An 18,365-nucleotide genomic window follows, 5' to 3' on the forward strand; every position below is an offset into this window, starting at 1 on the left:
ACATAATTAATTAAAAAATGGAATATAAACTGAGAATCTAGAAGAGTGCAGACACACTTTCTATAACCATAGGAAATACCTTGAGGGATCCTGAAAGGTCACCTAGTCCGTTCACTTGCTATTCCCAGGCAGGACCAGCTGTCTATAAGCATATACCTGCATTTTAAAACTGAGACTAGCCATTTTGAATAACGGTATAAACCACAGTTGCATGCTTGTGTTGCACTGGATTTCTTTCAGCATGTTTTCTTGCTGGTTTTGTAGATGACCCATTTGATAAGCCCCCTTGCCGAGGCTGCTCTTCATACCTCACAGAACCGTACATCAAATGTGCCGAATGCGGCCCTCCTCCTTTTCTCCTGTGTTTGCAGGTAAGCTGATGGTAAAAAGTGAAAATGTATGCTTTCTTGAGAAGGTTATCAAGACAATCTCTGGTGTTAACCCACTGCATTACTATTGGGCTCATATCATCTCAAGTGCACCTCAGAAATGTTTGCTCAGGGACCAGGAGAAATGTTAAAGGCTGGGGGGGGAAAAACAAAAAATTTAACATGAGCAGATGAAGGAAATCCTTGAGTAGGCAGCAAAGGACAAACCAGGAGACATGGGCTGCTGACCCATGTAGATAGCTGAACCATCGTTTGTCCTATCACCTATCATGTCTCAGGGTTTATCTTACCAGTGAGCTTCCTTTAAAAGTTGGAGTACATAGCTATGAGCCATCCTTAGTATAAAATAAAAATGCTGATCAATTAAATGCATTTGCGTGAGAGAGTTAAGTTCACAGAAGAAAACATGACGTGTTTGGAGCTGTGGGTAAACAACAGCTAACATCCTTTCAGTAAAGCCTAAGAAGATTCAGAAATGAAGCTGGGGGCTTTTGACTGCACCAGTGATCTTTTAGTTCTCTTGTAGGCAAAGTTCATTCATCTCAAGATACAGTTGTACATACTACGTGAGCAGGTTACATTTCTTTTCTGTCTTTGTTTACGCATGCCTGCATATTTGCGTGCGAGTGCATGCATGCGTGTGTGTTTTGTTTAACGAAAGGGAAAAACTTTTTTCTTTCATTAAGTTGCTCCATACAGTGACCACCTATAAGTTTTATAAGGGGTGTTCACCAGGATCTGGGGGAAGATTTGTTCACCAGAGCACCCCAAAGGATGACAAGGTCGAACAGTTATAAACTCCTGCAAGACCGTTTCAGGCTGGGCATAAGAGTGAATTCCTTTACTGTCCAAGTTCCCAAGATCTGGAATAGCCTGCCATCTGAGGTGGTTCAAGCACCTACTTTGAATGCCTTCGAGAGAAATTTGGATGTTTATCTTGCTGGGATCCTATGACCCCAGCTGACTTCCTGCCCCTTGAACAGGGGGCTGGACTCGATGATCTTCCAAGGTCCCTTCCAGCCCTAACGTCTATGAAATCTATGAAAACTTTTTAGGCTCTGTCTGAGGAGTGTACCAAGAATAGATGGCTCCTCATATCTGCCTGATTTAAGTGCCATGATACATTGCAAAACACAATTACAAGTATTTCCTGGTGCTGAAGGTCAGTACGATACAGAATAAGTTTCAGAATTAGTTTAACTTTGATGTTCATCATTTTTAAAAACTAAATCCACACTTGGAACCTATATTTAAATGGGTATTTTCTGGTAACTAGTACACAAGAGAGAAAAACCAAACACAAAGTCTCAAGAAAACTAATGCAGTGCTAATCTCCTTGTTCTGCAGTGTTTCACACGAGGATTTGAGTACAAGAAGCATCAGAGTGACCATACCTATGAAATCATGGTAAGTACACAGTTCAGGTGACTTATTCATCTTGGGCCTTGTTAGGAGAGAAACTTTTTTTTTTTTAAACATGGCTTTACTTGATCATGGGTCTGTTAGATATAGATCCTTAAATTCAGAAATGTATAGCTATGAGGAACATAAATGAGGAACAGAATTCTGCATGGAGAGTAATGGCAGCTAACTACGCAGTGGTGCATAGGGGCTTTTTATTTTTTGTCCATATGTGGCTCAAACTCTTTTATTAAAAAAAACAAACAAACAGTAGGCAATTTTTCTATCCCATGGAATAATTTTCTATGCACCTCATGAAGGAGCTAAGAAACTTTTTTGGAAATAACGTGGCTAGTTTCTGTTTCAGGGCATCGCACTTTGTAGAAATACCAGAAATAGAACAAAATGCAGCCTCATGTAATGTTTGATGACATTCTCACAAACTAAGAGATATTACAGCAGGTGATATGTGCATTTAATGATTTTTATACATCCCTGGGACACAACAAAGGCCTTAAATGGCCAGTATCAAAGCAGTGGGAGGTTTTGCCAGACTGTGACAGGGTAATAACTTCACTAGGTGGTGGTTTATACTGAAAGGATCACAGATCTTTCTTTTCCACTCTCCAGACTTCAGATTTTCCTGTGTTGGATCCTAATTGGACAGCACAAGAGGAGATGGCCCTTCTAGAGGCTGTGATGGACTGTGGATTTGGAAACTGGTGAGAATTTAGTGTCTGGACCAGAGCCAATTCGGAGTTTTCCCATTGACTTAAGTGGGTTTTGAGTCAGGTTCTCAGAATATGCTGAGGCACAGTAATTCATCAGTCAGATGGTTAGCAGAAGGCTGGGATACTGGCCTCTGTTCCCTTATCTTTCACTGATTGTGTGTAGCATTGAGGGTGGGATGGAAATCGCTGATGACCTGGTACTACAGCCTGCTAAAAATCTGAGGGATGCAAGAGTTCCCTCCACTTGCGGTGAAGTCTGTAGGATCTGAAGGAACTCGGCAACATGCAAGATCAGGCTTTCAATGACACTGTGCCTCAGCTTATACATAATTGTTTTATAGATGAGTAAACTGCTTAAGACAAAGGTTCTCAAACTGTTCTGTAGCAGAGCTCGTGGTCTGCTAAGAGTTTGCTGCCACATGTTGCAATCTCTTCTCTCTTCCAACTGCTATATCGCATCAGAGACAGCTAGACATACATTAAAATACTTTGCAGATATTATTTTCCATTCACGTAATTGCCATAGTTGCCACAGGGATGATATACATTTGCAAATTAAAAGAGATCATGCTTGCGATTGCGAACCAACTCCCTTCTCCTTCACGAGCCGATCCCTATATTAAAGACGGAGAACTCCAGGCTTTACTAGAACAGAACTGTCAGGTCTTGTGGATATAACTGGAGACAAAATTAAGCCTGAAAGCCTGTTCCAATTTCCATTTTGAAAAGGACGTGGTCCTGGATGCTTCTTGCAGTATTTTAATCACATTGATTGTCGCATTTCTTTATGCTTAAACACATATTGGCTTTGTTCATTTTTTTCCCCTATCCTATTTGGCAAAAGCGGTTTTTTCTACCTAACAACCCCCACCATGCACACACATACACAGTTCTGAGCTTAGTAGAAATAAGCGTCTACTTATATGTCTAAAATGTGTGTGTGTTTATACACATACACAGGCGTCTTCAACTTACACTACAACTTAATGCAAATAATTCAAATAATTCATGCTTTCAGAACATCTCTCACCCAAATTAATTTTACAAAAGGAATTAATAAGCTTCCACATACCTGTCCAAGATTTCAAGGGACTGTTCATACATGCAGAATGCAGCTACCTGGTGGGGGTAAAATACAACAGTGGTTTAATATTGCTACGCAGAGAAGGGAGAAAGCTATATCTTCATTTAAGTGCAAGAGGAATTTGGGAGACTGAATGCAGTTATGTGGCTTGGACTTTGCCATCACTTGAGGATTAATAAAAAATCCCAAGGGATCTTTAATGACAATAATATTAAATTATTTGTCAAGTGACAACAATATGCTTGGAGCTGTAAAAACAAAAAATAAAAAAACCCAAACAGGTAGTGGGGCACTCTCTCTCATCCAAAGAGTTTATAATCTGAAAATCCAAGAATTACGTGGGGTCAAGATGCCTTGGTTTTTACGTGGCACTTGAAATGTGCTGCCCCGAGTCTGCTGAAGATATTAGTTTGGTACCGACTCAGAAGAGAGGTGCCACCCCATGGATTATCAAGTCTGGTTTTTGAAGCATGTTAACATTTTGTGGTGGTCTCTCACCCATGTACTTCAAATGATAAAACATGACAGGATCACACCACACAGTAAAAAGGTTTTACAAAGCCAAACTGTTGTAATTCACCTGCATCAGTGTTGTCAGTCTAGTTATAGGCATAATGGAAGCCAGTGATAAGCTATGAGAACCTGTGATAAATAGGTCTTAGACTCTCAGTGCCCAAATGGTGATTTTGAGAGAGCTCAAGAAAAACTGCATCTCAAGCACTTTTCCATGTTAGATTACAACAGTTTTGAGGAGAGTTGCACATTAGGATCCGAATTACCACAACTGATGATATTCCAAGGCAGTATTTTTGTCTCAGAGACCAAACATCTTGTTGATTTGCTTCAGAAAATAGAGATTTAGATAATAGTTGTTGGTAAAGACCAGCGGGGTGCATGTCCTTCTGGGCCAACTGCGGTTTGCTTGTTTGAGAGCCAAAGAATGACCAGATCCACTTACATAATGAAACAAATGAAAACCTGTCCGAAATGGATCCCCCCCCGGGCCATTAACGAAAAGAACAATGGCTGTACTCCTTTTCCCCCACCAACTGTAGGCAAGATGTGGCCAATCAGATGTGTACAAAATCCAAGGAGGAATGTGAGAAACATTACATGAAACACTTCATCAACAACCCCTTGTTTGCATCCACCTTGCTGAACCTGAAGCAGGCCGAGGAGGTGCAGAACGCAGATGCAGCCATTCCATTCCACCGTAAGTATCCCCCGCCACGATGGACGTGGGGAGAGGGGATTGGGACATTTCCTTGCACAGTCCCTACAACAATATGCAGAGAACGCAATGAACAGACCTTGGGGGGAAACGTCTGTAGTCTAGTTTTTTGGAAAGAGGATTTTCCGTATTGTGAGCTGAGCCACTGGTATATGGATTATTTACGACTGTGTCCTGCGGGTGCCTTGAAGGGAAGGGAGGAATATGATCACCCCATGCTGAAAACACATGCACATGCACACATGCAGCCAGTTGTTACAGGCACCTGCAGGATGTTAAGTTTATTCGATGAAGCATTGGCTTACTCTTACTTTAATATGCATCACTGCTTATATTTATCATAAAAGTGGCACTTTTTAAATGAGGCTAGCTTCCCATTCTTTCTTTGACTAACTGTCCGTTTGTATATATGCCATGTAGGAAGCTGTAGCAGTTTTGCAAATTGATTAATCTGTCACAAAGTTAACATTGCTCAAGTTCTCCCCTATTTGGTAGAAGTTCCCTTACAAACTTCACATAAATCACTGGGTTCTCAACATCCTGAGGATGACATTTCATCATAAAGGATGTGCCAGTGGTTAGAGCCAGTCAAGTGGGAGTTGGAAGATCTGGTTACTGCTCCTGGCTTTCGTTATATGACCCGGGGATAGTTGCACTGTCTGGCTCAGCTCCCTTACTTGTAACATGGGGTCTATAATGTCAGTCTCCTTCACAAGGCTGCTGTGAGCCTTAGTCCATTACCATTTGGCAGACGATAAAAATGCAGAGTTATAGGTGTTTAATTGAAACTCGCTATAAATGGGACCCAGAAGGTGGCAGCTTTAACAACCTTGTTGCTGTTAACTAAAGGAAAACTCTGACCTAAAAGTGAAGAACAGCAGAGGCTTCTGCAAGGGATTCTTTTTATGTGAAACATCGAATTTGCATTTGATGTCACATTTCTCATCTTGTGTTTTATTCTTACCCCCAGAGAGTTCCCTGTAAGGAGCAAAGGGTACCTCACCCCAGCACTTTTACCCATCCCTGTTTATAGACTAATCGGGCTGTCTTGGCTAACACTAGTTACTCCTGCATCTGCTGCCAAGGGAATATCTATTAATAAACTAAAGCAACAAAACCATGTATCTTCTCAGCTGCTGATGACCCTCCGCGACCAACCTTCGATTCCCTGCTCTCCAGGGACATGGCTGGATACATGCCTGCAAGAGCAGACTTTGTCGAGGTAGGAATCTATCTTGTCCTATTATTTTGTATGTGCTGCTGATACTGAAGCCGATGCAGCTGCACAAGCCTCCTACCTAGCAATCTCTTTCCCAAAAAATTATAAAGGGAAATGAAATGGGGGCAGTGGATGATATAATGAAGGATTTATAGATCGGAGAGAGGTGGCGCCAAAGGGCTTGGAAAACTCCTACGTGTCCTCCCGCAAGGCAGTGCCTTGTGTAGAAGGTCTGTAAGGCAGGTTGTTATGAAACAGCCCATAACAATCGGCTGCTTATGCAAGAAAGCTGGATGTGTGAATGAGATGCTCAGCCAGATCGGCCAGCTTATTTTTAGTTCATTTTTCTTACAGAAAAGTATGTGAGAGCTTGATCCAAAGCTCATTGAAGCCACTAAGAACCTTCCCGTTGCTTCCAGTGTCTATATCAAGCTTGTCAGAAAACGGCAATCATTGCATGTAGAGAACCTGTCACACCCCAGGCTAAATTCAAACCTCATGCTGCCAGCAAGCACAGCCCCCAGTGGTCCATAGTTGGTTTGGGGTTTTTTTTGGTATACCTTTCCTTTCTACTTGGGAGCGATAGAAATTATCTAGTGGATTACATCACTGCATTTGAGTATTAAATCCCCATTCTGGTTGGCTGCATGTGTAATTTCTGCAGCCTTTGTAAATTATATTTCCCCTCATTAAAACCCCATCATTGTCCCACCTACTTGTATCTTGCACAGGGATGTAGCCAGTTACATACAGCCATTCTCAACAGTTTTGTGTGTGGGGTGACACTGGTATTTAGCAAATGTCTCCGTTTTCAGTACTCCTCAGCTTTCGTGCCTGCCCCATCTTGTTATCCAGGTTTCGAGCATTAACTAGAGAGCTCTTGTTGGTCTCCTTTGAACAGGAATTTGACAACTATGCTGAATGGGATTTGAGAGACATAGATTTTGTGGAGGACGATTCGGACATTTTGCATGGTAAGCCCCAGATCTTGACAAAAATGTTTGAAAATGATGTTTCAAAATGCCTGCTCACAATTCTTCCCCACTTACTGATGTGTAAAGTTGCAGTATTGATCAAGTTCTCTCACCTGTGTGTGCTGGGATTTCAAACACTTGTGCACTCTTTAGTGTCTTTCCTCCCAATTTCCGGCCAAAAATATTAACCTGTGTATTAACTTAAGACAGGGGGCATTTCTCCTATTGCAACAGTGCAAAGCAGAACATAACCTCAGGCAGTGATCCCCAACAACAGCAGGCAGCACTTCAGGAAAGGAAGTAAAGAGTACTATGTCCGGTAAAACCCAGAGGTGAAGTTTAGGTAGACATAAGATAATTACCAGAAGTTTGCCAAGAGACAGGTGGCAAGATGCTCTTCTGGAGAGTATATGGAACAGCCATAGATCTTAAATGGTCAGGACCTTAGTTTCACTGACAGATGGTGCTGTAGGCAGCTCAGTATCTTCTACCAGTGAACTGGGACATTGCTTTACTACTGACCCAGAAGCAAAAGTACCACCTGCTGTATTATTGCAGTGTCTGCTGCACTTTGGAGTCATCCCTTCTATCCTAACCATACGTCGTTTAGGGAATTTGCTAGCGTACTTATTTAGGATAAATTCAGGCAGACACCGGGAAGACAGATGCAGATGAATCCTCAGTGCAGCAAATTGAGACTACTGTGCCCTTGAGATTAAACAAAGATTGCACAATCAAGTGTGTACACGGAACTGCCACTGCACAGGGGAATGTAAAGACTTCCCTTCTCCTCCATGGAAACAAGGGCTATTCAGAGCTTCTGATTTTAAAGGGTTCAGATCCTGGAGCTGAAATGCTTTGAATAATGTTGTCTAATTGCTACCAGGTAGGGGGAAGTATTAAAACGATGTTTTAATCCATGTAGAGAGAGGATTTATGGTTTCTCTTATTATAAAGAAGTTCAGTACTCCACAGCCCTCCACTTGCACTTGAGAGTACTCCAGCTAATCACTGTGGGTCAGTTCTCAAATAAAGCCTTAACCTCTTCAGCCACAGAGAAGACTCAACATTCCTCAGTCTTTCCAAGTGTCACAATTTAGTTTGAAATTCAGCGAGATACAGTTGAAGGTTTAAGGGTTACAAAATCTCTTGTACACAAGAAAGATTTTCATCTCCAGATGATACACTGGGAATAACAACAGTTTGTCTGAATTAGAAATGGACCCCTTATTCCTTTAACAGCTTACCTGAAGAAAGTATGGACTTGTTCATTGTACAGACATTCACTACCCCATTTCTCCAACAAAAAAAGTCATAATTCCTCGCACTTCTTGTAGTGTGTTTATATGTCATTACATCAGCTCTGGTTTCCCCCAACTTCTGGGCTGAAAAGCCAAGAAGAGTCACCTTGTTCTGTTCACTAATTTTAACTTTTTCATTCATTAGTTATTCACTGAAAGCTGTTAACCACACTTTCTCTCTCTCACACATACTCTCACATACTTACTTACTCCCCTCCCCACTCCAATTCAGCTATTTAAGAAAGCTGTTTTCCAGCTTCCTATTAACTCCTGTCAAGCTAGGTATAAAAATAAAATTCCTTTTAAAACCTAACTCCTGCCTTGAATCTCCCGTTATATACACCGTAGAGTGTCACAGTCCCTCTTGGCAGGCACGTGGCCAGTCATGTGGCCGTCTAGGTCTCTCTCCAACCCCATGGACCCTGCAGTGGCCGTCCCCTTCACTGCGGCTCCCTGGGCAGATTCTCAAGAGAGCGCCTGGGGAGAAAGTCGCAGGGTCTCTCTGGCTGCTTGTCCTTTTATGTGTCAGACCTTTTCCAGTCCTAGCAGATCATCAGGTCCCTTTCCCAGCTTGTGCAAGCGGGGAAGGAACTGTGTCTAGCCCGTATTCCATTGTCCGAGGTGTGATTCCATGCTGTATGCCAAAGGCATGGGGAATTTCTGAGCCCAGCCAAAGGTGCAGGTCTCAGTATGACTTCAGCCAACCTTCCCTGACCTTGGGCTATTCCAGGGGCTGGAGAGGCTCTCCAGTGCATTTGAGACCCTCCTGAAGACCTAAATGATAGCTGTCCTGAGGGGCTACAGCACTATCTAGAATATCTGGAACTGATTTTTACAATGCCCCTTCTGCTTTCTGGCATAGATCCTCTGAAGAATGGCCAGCTGGCATGATGTAGTTGGGGCTGGTCCTGCTTTGAGCAGGGGGTTGGGACTAGATGTGACCTCCTGAGGTCCCTTCCGACCCTCATTTCTATGATCCTAAGAAGGTCCCTGAGAGAGAGAGTCATTGCTGGCCCACAGCTGGGGCTTCTAAGCTTCTTTACAAGGCTCTGGCCCCTTTACACACTATAGAAACCAGCCACGGCTGATGAACCCTTTTCTTCTACAACAGGGGTGGGCAAAATGCAGCCTGGGGGCCCCTAAAAAATTTAGAAAATTAATATTTATCTGCCCCTGGCTGCCTGTCATGCGGCCCTTGATGGCTTGTCAAAACTCAGTAAGCGGCCCTCCACCCAAAATAATTGCCCACCCCTGTTCTACAAGGATGGAATTTCTCTTCCCGGTATTGAATGTAAATTTGTTTTCCTTTCCTTTTCTTTTTTTAAAGAAATAAAAAAATCCTGTCCTCCTACTACAAATCTAGGTTCCTTGTCTACTTTATAAAAATGTTTTTAGATTATACAATGAAACTGAACCTGTTGGATTTGTTTTCTCGTCTTTTCCTGTCGGGTTCACATCCCCAGACAGCCCAGCAGTTTTGGAATTGCATGCGTTGCACAGGAATGTTTGAGGGCTTTCATTTTAATGATTTTTAAAAAACCCTATTGGTAGCGCTGTTACTTTCCACATTTATATTCTGCATCTACACTACCTGACCCACATCCCTCTAGTATCACTGCAGTTGTCCTTGTTATACTTCCTTGTATCACTGAACAGTCTCAATACTCCCACAAGAAAGATGACTGTGATTTTAACATCAGATCCCCAGACTCCCGAGCCACCTTGAACCAGGAACTCAAATCTTGTCTGCTGAGTCATTCTGCACAAGTCTGACCACACAAGGGATAATCAGTATTCCTTGGTGTGTCTTTTTTGATTCGAGCAAAACAGTTTCAGCAACTCTGAAATATTTGAGTCCACGGCCTTTTTTTGTTTGTGGGCAGCATTTGTAAGCCAGCAAGTGCATGCAAATATATAATTTATATTACAATTAGATACAGCATAATGGATAAGGCGGAAGAAACAATTGATTACAAATCAGTAATTCAGTCAGGGATTTCTGACAATCTCATAAATTGTGCAGTTCCATCAGAGACTGAATTACAGTATTAGTTATTAATTCTTGTCTAGAATTCCCCCTTCCCTCTCCTATAAAGAGAGATTCACTTTCCACATTGGAAAGCATTTTCCTGAGGCTCTTTATAAGCTCAAAAGAAACTATTGGAAACAGACTACAAATGTGATTTTCAGTAAAGGGCAATGTTATTTTGTACGAGGTGAAAACTAGCAGGGTCCTTTTCAAAGTGCTGTTTTTAAGTACTTGCAGGCGAGCTTCTTTGGGTAAATCCGATATCTTTTATTAGACCAGCTCAAATAGTTGGAAAAATTCTTCTTCGCAAGCTTTCGAGTACAAATACCCTTCATCGGACAGGAAGCATCTGCAGTTGGTGATGCTACATAATGTTTATACCCTGCACATTCCTGCGGAGACTGCTATAGCTGCCTCACCTAGATCCCCTGCTTACTTGGAGTCATTGGCTCAGGGGACCTCGAGGGTCTTCTGGTCCAGCTCCCTGCACAGATGCTGGAATGCTACTCTGAAACCACCCCTGTCCAATGCTTATTCCATCTCCTCTTGAAAAACCTTTATTAACTTGAAAACCTCCAATGACAAGTTCCCTGGGCAGTCTCGCAGTAAGGAGGCTTTTCCTGAGATCTAATCAAAATCTACATTGCTGCATTTTAAAGCCGTTGCTTTATGTCCTGCGGGGTAAATTTGGATTGTACCCACTACATGTACACTGAGCTGGGTGCATACTGGGAAGGCCATTCATTTGCAGAGGCTAGTTTAGTCGTAGGATGCCAAACAGTGGGTTAGCTTGCCTGCAGCAGGCCTATCACTCAGTAGCATGGCAAAGGTCTCTGTAGAGCAGATGATGTTGGAAAGAAAAGAAGCTCTTGGACATGTTCTTGAAGATCCACAATACCTTGATTTTGGAGTACAGGAAGTAGCCTTGAACTTCTGCCTATCCTGGAAACCTTAGAAACTATTGCCCAGGGCTTTATCATGCCCCTAAAGGATGCTTTGGACATGTCAACTTGGATTTTCCTCAGGTACCAGTACAACAGCTGTTTCTCTAAAAGAAACATGTAGACCAGTCATTTTAATTCTTGTAGCATTTCTTTTCTCATTTCCATGCAGCATGTAGCACAGTAGTAGTCTGAGTTATTCATGCATTCCAGATCTTGTAATCAGTTGCTTCTATGCGAATGTGTCAATAAAGAGAAGGAGAAGACTGCAACAAATATGAATTTTCTCTGTGTGAGAGCTCCAGTTTTTCCTTCATTTGCTCAGGTAAATGTTCTCTCTCCTCCCCAGTCAATCATCATTTCTTTCAGAACATGGTACATTAAGTGAAAGCATAAGAAATACAATCCTCCAGTTAAAGGTGACCAATTACTAGTGGTATTTATAGGAGTCCCTTTTTCAATTTCTGTGTCTCCTTATTAAGTTCTGCCCACACAAGTCCCCCAAAAAATAACATGGTAGCTGAGCTTTCCACAGGTTCACGAATGCAGAAAGGTTTTATTTAAATTGGCAGCAATTCCAGAACTTAGTAAAATATTTCATTCATATTTGCCTTGCTGCATGTCTCCTTCTCTCCCTAAATCTAAACAAAAGAGAATTTCCTAATCTTGCCTTATTGCTGAGTTAGGTAACCCCCAAAGTTTGTAAGATGCATTTTTTTTTCCAGTCACCCTACACTTAACAGGCAATCAGTAAAAATCAGAGCCATAGTAGCAATAACAATGCAATTTTTTGCATCTTGATTTTATAACGCTTACAGTCCTGCATTTAATAAGCTGAAGTCTGAATATTTTATAACCCTTATGTCACTCTTTAGGTATTGCATTAATTACCCGTAAAGCAGAAGTACAGCATAATCCTGAAGATGCTTTATTTGCTGACGGAGCATCAAGAAATGTCTTTCAGAACAAAATTCCTTTTAACTCAGCCACATAACCCTTGGAAATTTCTAGTAAAACAGGGATGACTGCTAACTTGCCCAAAGGTTTGGGGTTATATATCATTTGTGCGCATATATCTATCTATCTATCTATCTCCCTATTGTATATTTCAAAATACCGTACAGTTCATACAGCCATTTTTCATGCAGCCAGTTTCTTCATTTTTTGGTTAATTGCTTATTGATTGGTCCCTCCATTAATAAACTACCATTGATCAACTTTGTCCTTAATCTGTAGCTACAGGGAGACAGTGGTCATGTCTGGGTCACATTTCTAGATTCTGCTACACTTTGGCCACCCTTCTTTATGCAACAGACTGGGTTGGGAGGAGACATGCTCTTGCCCAGTTTCAGAGATTTGCATGTTGTCTCTGCAGACTATGAATCTATTATAGATTCATAATTTCTCTCAGAAGGAACAGGCTTAAAATACTTAATGTTGTGAGAGAATGCCAATCTAGAAATCAGCCCACTCACAGCTTGTATTTAGCATCATAGGACCTTTGAATTATTTAACAGAATTATGAAGGGAAGGCAATGGGTGTCTCCTTATCTACTCTTGCCTGAGTTTACCGGGAAAGTTATTAACCTCATTGTATCAGTGAAAATGACCTGCAGGATCTAGTGTAGATTGGTTGAAAAGCAGACAAATTAATTTAGAAATGCATGTGCCCTCTAATAAATACATTCTCTCCATGCTTACTGAGAGCTGCCCTCAACTTTTCTTTTTATTCTTTTGCCAGAGAAGTTATAGAGAAGTTACTGGCTAAAAAGCTACCGTTATTTTCTGAGGCTTACAATCTACTCTGCATTTTCTCAGTTCAGACCATTGGTCTCTCTTCTCTTAACATTGCTCTGATCTTGTTCTCTTCCTCAGCAGGCTAACCTCACCCAATGATACTTCACACATTAAACCTGACCCACTTAATCTTCCCAGAAGGTACAAAGGACTACATTGCTCTCGTGGGCAGAACTACAAAAAGTTTCCCGCCAGTAAAAATATTTAGCCCAGTTATCGAAGGGAAGGAAAGTGTGGATCAAGGCAAACTAAAGTTCATACTTACACAAGATAGATGTCTGTGTTAATTGGAAAGAGAAACTAGAGGAAGTTTTTCCAAGTGGCATGTGTAGCTTGCACAAGACTAGCCTACAGCAGTTTGCTGCTGCTGCTGCTGCTATGTAGGTCAGTGGCTTGAGATGTTCAATGTCTTGAAGACAAAGCAGCTAGCCCCCTTCCTGCAGGTGAAGTGGGTCTTGTCAAGCTATGCTGAACACGGGTTGTTGGGGGACTTGGGGACAAACCTAGTTTGATAAGGCTTTTTGTGATGAATCTAGTCTTCATTTCTGTGCTTTGCAGCTCTGAAGATCGCAGTTGTAGATATCTATCACTCCCGGTTGAAGGAAAGGCAGAGGAGAAAAAAGTGAGTTTGCCACCAGTGGCTGTATGTGACTGCTTCCCCCTGAACATGCTGCGTGCCCTGAGATTGAATGTAATTGGCCTTTCTCTAGCTTTGATCACTTCAGGGAAATTTCTCCGGTTGGAACTGCATAACAAGGCAGAAGGGGTAGAAAGGCCTGGCCCTGGTACCTCGCACAGTGGTGCAATCTGGGGCAAACAGTACTTTCTGTACCAAGATCTCAAGGCACTTTGTTAGCAGCTAAGATTCCAATGTGCCTGGGAGACGACATACCCATTATACAGAGGTAGAAGCTGAGGTTCTCCATTGTAGGGAGCTAGCGATACGTCCAGCAGCAGAAACCAGCAGTCCTGCCTTCCAGCTCCTTTCTCTAGTCCCTATACAGTCCTGGCAGGCCACACATACATAGGTCCTGGTTTAGGAAGCCTGAATTCCAGTCTGCTACTTTAATTGCTACACCAAACTCTCTGGTGAAACACTCACTTCATGATCTTATTGCACTAGAGTTTCTAGGTTAGTTCCTAAGGATTCATAAAAAGATCACAATGATATTGCTGTCATGAGTGGCTAATTTCTTCAACACGCTTTAGGATTTTTAGAAACAGTCAAGAAATCTCTTTATTAGCCTCCAGTTTACAACATCTTTCAGGTGGTTCATTCAGTTTTAAGGTTATCATCTGCTCTCTTAGTGCCTTGGGGAAAGATGATCCACTTCAGAGTGAGATTCCTAGCCCTCCTCCCAAACACAACACTGTTAGTCTGAAAATAGTTGAAAGAGATGGTGACCTAATTCATCCTGACCTTCCTTCCTCTAAATAATTAATATTAGTGTGGCATAATCTACATGGCAATATACTGTGTAAGCTGTCAAAGGCAGCCTGGCCCCATAGACCCTGTCGTAGTATAGTTCATATTTGTGTTAGTGACTCCTAAGTTTTATAGATGGGGAGAAGGCAGTATCTCAAAAGAAAAAAAACCTGCTAATGTCAGTGTTAAAAAGTATGTCCCTGCTGTACCTGGGGCAGGGATACAGACTTGTGCAGTGTGTATTAGTCAGAAGAAGTGTGATGGACTTCCTAGAGTAAGAGGTGTAATTTTCTGAATGCCTCTATTGCTCACAAGCTCTGCATGTATATTAAAACGAGATGATGGAGATGATAGCCATGTGATAATTGCAGAGCTTTGTGACAAATTACTGGTCAGATACCTGTGACCACCCCAGTTGCCTCTGCCATCTTTATTCCCTCCAACTGTTTTAATAGTCCAAACTCCTGAATGGCTTAAAAATGACCGGTTTTTAACATCTTTAAAAAAAAAAAAAAAAAAAGTCAAGCTGGCAAAGCAGCTTCCTTCTTTGCTTTTGAATTCTAGCATTGATCGCCCATTATTACGCCCCATACAAGGAGACATTTCATCCCACTATGCAGCTGGAAGTCTTGCCTACTGAGACCTGACTCTTGCTTTTAACCTCGGGAGGTGACATTAGTCACAGGAAGTTTGTTTCTAGAAAAGGCATTTTCAATCCTTTTGAGAGGTCACAGCTTTCCTTGTGCCGTATGCCGTTGGCCTTGCAGTAATACACATGGCTGTCCCAAATTCATGCTGACCCGAAGCCCTCTAAATCAAGGGTCAGCAGTGTTTTTGGGCCAAGTGCCAAACACACTTGCAACCTCAACATGCAAGATGTTGGTGCATCAGGGACGGATGGCGGGGGAGCTACGAGGGGCCCGATCCTTCTTGTGGCAGCACAGCCCCGGCCCCTTCCCCACCATCCGCCCCACGACACACATGCCAAGCAAAATGCCTTCACATGCCATGCTCTGACACGTGTCAGGGGTTGCTGACCCCTGCTTTAGATCCTGTTTTCCCAGCTTATACAACTTTGTATGACTTTCACTAAATGTTACCAGAACTACTTCAGAGTTTTAAGTCACAGTTTCTTCCCAAATTTTCTTGGTATTTATGCACTAATGCATGAATCATTACTTTATAGTAATACTGGTTCTTCCTCCTTATAGAATTATAAGAGACCATGGCCTCATCAACCTCAGAAAGTTTCAAAGTAAGTACAAATAAAGCTTTTTGTTTTAAAATGGCCTCAAGCTGAACGCTTTGCATGCCAAATGTTTGGTCTCATGTTACAGTGTAGTATACTCACACTACATCTAGATATCACGTGGTGGCACGTATAGTTTTGAGCACCGTATCATAAAATGATAATTTTGTCACCATGAGAAGCATCTCAGATTTGGAGCTTTGGGATGGTTTGCATCCTAGCAGTCTGTTCTGATCCCTTTCCTCTATTGCTGGTGGGTTTTATTTGCCTCTTCTCAGACCAAAATTACCATTAGACCCATTTCACAGCTTTGTGCTCATCTTAAAAAGCATTATAATCGCATGTTACTACAAACTGATAGAAACCAGGTATTTCAGCAACACCTTGGGACCCTAATTGGGTCCCTTTATACAAAGCACTTCATATGCCTCAAGGCCCTGTCTGCACTGGCAAAGCCTAGTAATAAAAATCACTATATACTCACTGGTTTGGGTGTCCCGGTGCTAACAGTAACGGCATGCTTAATAAGGTTTTTGGTCCCCGAGTATATTTTACCCCCGTGTTGGGTACAAAACAGTAGGAATTCTGCATAAATGCCTGGACCTGCCACTTTTTAGCATTTTATCTCTAAAGTTGTGTGAGCCCCTGAGTTGCCAGCACCGTGTATGAACGCATAAAAGGAACCGCTAGAAGTTATCACAAGAGTAGCTTCTCGACACAAGGCTTTGCTGCTCCAGTTTCCTGCCAGGCATAAAGGTGTTGCTTACAGGGTGCGTATTTTTTTCGTGTAGTTTTGGAGAGACGATACCCGAAGGAGGTCCAGGACCTTTATGAGACCATGAGGCGGTTCGCAAGAATTCTAGGGCCAACTGAACACGACAAGTTCATTGAAAGCCATGCATGTAGGTATTTGGGGTTTTACGGTTAAACGGTTGGGGAGGAGTGCACATTTCCAGCGAGGAGTTGCACTTACTGATCAGTGACCTCCCATAAATGTACATAGTATGGAGAGCTAGTTTTCCTCCTCTTCTCCCATCTACTCACCTCAGGCAAATATGGTTTTGGCTTGATACCCTACATAAGCGGTAGCTCTGACAAGTTGGGTTTTTTTCGGTGTTTTGTTTGAGTCCATTGTCTGACATGTCACCAAATGCTCTAGTCCTATGGTATTTTATCTAGTCCTTTCTCTTCATAAGACAACTCTCCAGGCACTGCCACTGTGCCACAAACTGCAAAGCACTAGTGACTTAGGCCCGTGTTGGGATTAAGTCAGCTATTAATTGCATCTTCTATGAGATACACATGTGGTATCTTAGCAAGTACATGATGGTTCGGTGCAGCCTCCATTATGTGTTCTTCCTTCATCTAATTTCCGAATACTTTTTTTTTTTTATACATAATTATAGGATGCATCTCAGTGTATCCTGGTGTCCTAGTCAAATCCCCATATAAGTCATTACATCCTGCTTGCTTAATTCTGTGGTTTGAACTGGGAAAATCCTTCTTCATTAGCAAGCACAAGGCTACATGTAAATAGCCACTATGTTCCACCCCAGATGTGGCTGCATTTCATGACCGATACTGCTACATATCAATGACCTGATCTTAGTAATCTCAGCTCCCCAAAGTGGTACTTCCTTGCAAACGTAGTCCCATGGTCTTATTAGTAATAGTGAAATTCTTTTGTAACCCAAGTAGTCTTTTTATATACGTCTCCTAAGCAACGCAAATTAATTCATGCTAGACAAATTATGCTTATTGTGAGGTAACTGGTACTTGGAAACTATATAAGTAAAGCTCCAATGAATAAATCTCTGAACTAGAAATGAAACAGCAAGGTTATAATGGCAACCTGAATAGATTGCAAAGGGGGATGCATGTCAGGGAGTTGGTTCACTTATTATAGCAGTGGTTCAGAAGTGGCTTAGGAAAATGCAAGTGCCTGGAAGGCAGGGAACCGCATTTTTAAAAATAAGTAAATAAAGGTAAAATGAGAACACACAAAGGTTTTCAAACCGTGAGTCACTCGCTTGCAGAGATGTCATGTGCCAAGCCAGAGTCCCTTGCTTTGCAATCTCAGTCTTTTGTGATCTGGGCTATTGCCTTCAATGAGAACTCAAACGGGCCCTAAATTTCATGTAAAGCTTTCCTGTCTGCCAACTGGAGAGAACAGCACATATGTGACTAACAGTGTTGTGAGGACTGTTCATGTCTGTCAAACACTTCCTGGAAGCTCAACGCATCATATATAAGCCATATAATGCTAAGGCACGGGGATTCCCCGAGTTTGAACTTCCTTGGGCACAAACATGTCATTCAGACGTGGTTTTGTAGAGCGATGACCAAGACTATCATCACACACGCTGACTTGGAGGTTCTGCCAGTCCGAGGCTGCCTGTGGCTGTGTGCACTTCAGCACTGGCCTGCAAAGTCGGGGCTAGCAGGATTCCTAGTGCACCAATGTTCACTACCACCAGTGCTGACCCGTTTTTGTGTTTGGCTTTCTCTACTCCTCACTGTTGTGGGGAAAAACAGTGGAATTCGAACTGCGAAGGGAAATAAAGCGGCTCCAGGAATACAGAGCAGCAGGGAT

The 18,365-nt window shown here is 42.2% G+C and overlaps 2 protein-coding genes across 2 annotated transcripts in view; one reads left to right on the forward strand and one right to left on the reverse strand.

Moving 5' to 3' along the window:
- Nucleotides 1-18,365, reverse strand: part of SYNRG (synergin gamma) — a 123,443-nt gene that overhangs the window by 15,144 nt on the left and 89,934 nt on the right. The window contains exon 20 of the transcript XR_003095289.1: nt 3,594-3,640. The gene's annotated coding sequence lies outside the window, so the exon portion shown is untranslated. The remainder of the gene's footprint in view (nt 1-3,593; nt 3,641-18,365) is intronic.
- The window catches only part of TADA2A (transcriptional adaptor 2A), a 27,795-nt gene that overhangs the window by 1,344 nt on the left and 8,086 nt on the right, over nt 1-18,365 (forward strand). The window contains exons 2-11 of the mRNA XM_006016074.3: nt 265-371; nt 1,737-1,796; nt 2,421-2,512; nt 4,661-4,818; nt 5,970-6,058; nt 6,957-7,029; nt 13,656-13,719; nt 15,735-15,778; nt 16,564-16,674; nt 18,308-18,365. The exon at nt 18,308-18,365 is cut by the window's right edge and continues 38 nt beyond it. Of these exons, the coding sequence (XP_006016136.1) occupies nt 265-371; nt 1,737-1,796; nt 2,421-2,512; nt 4,661-4,818; nt 5,970-6,058; nt 6,957-7,029; nt 13,656-13,719; nt 15,735-15,778; nt 16,564-16,674; nt 18,308-18,365 (856 nt within the window). The remainder of the gene's footprint in view (nt 1-264; nt 372-1,736; nt 1,797-2,420; nt 2,513-4,660; nt 4,819-5,969; nt 6,059-6,956; nt 7,030-13,655; nt 13,720-15,734; nt 15,779-16,563; nt 16,675-18,307) is intronic.

This window comes from Alligator sinensis, unplaced genomic scaffold (assembly GCF_000455745.1).
Source record: "Alligator sinensis unplaced genomic scaffold, ASM45574v1 scaffold118_1, whole genome shotgun sequence".
Classification (NCBI taxonomy): Eukaryota; Metazoa; Chordata; order Crocodylia; family Alligatoridae; genus Alligator; species Alligator sinensis.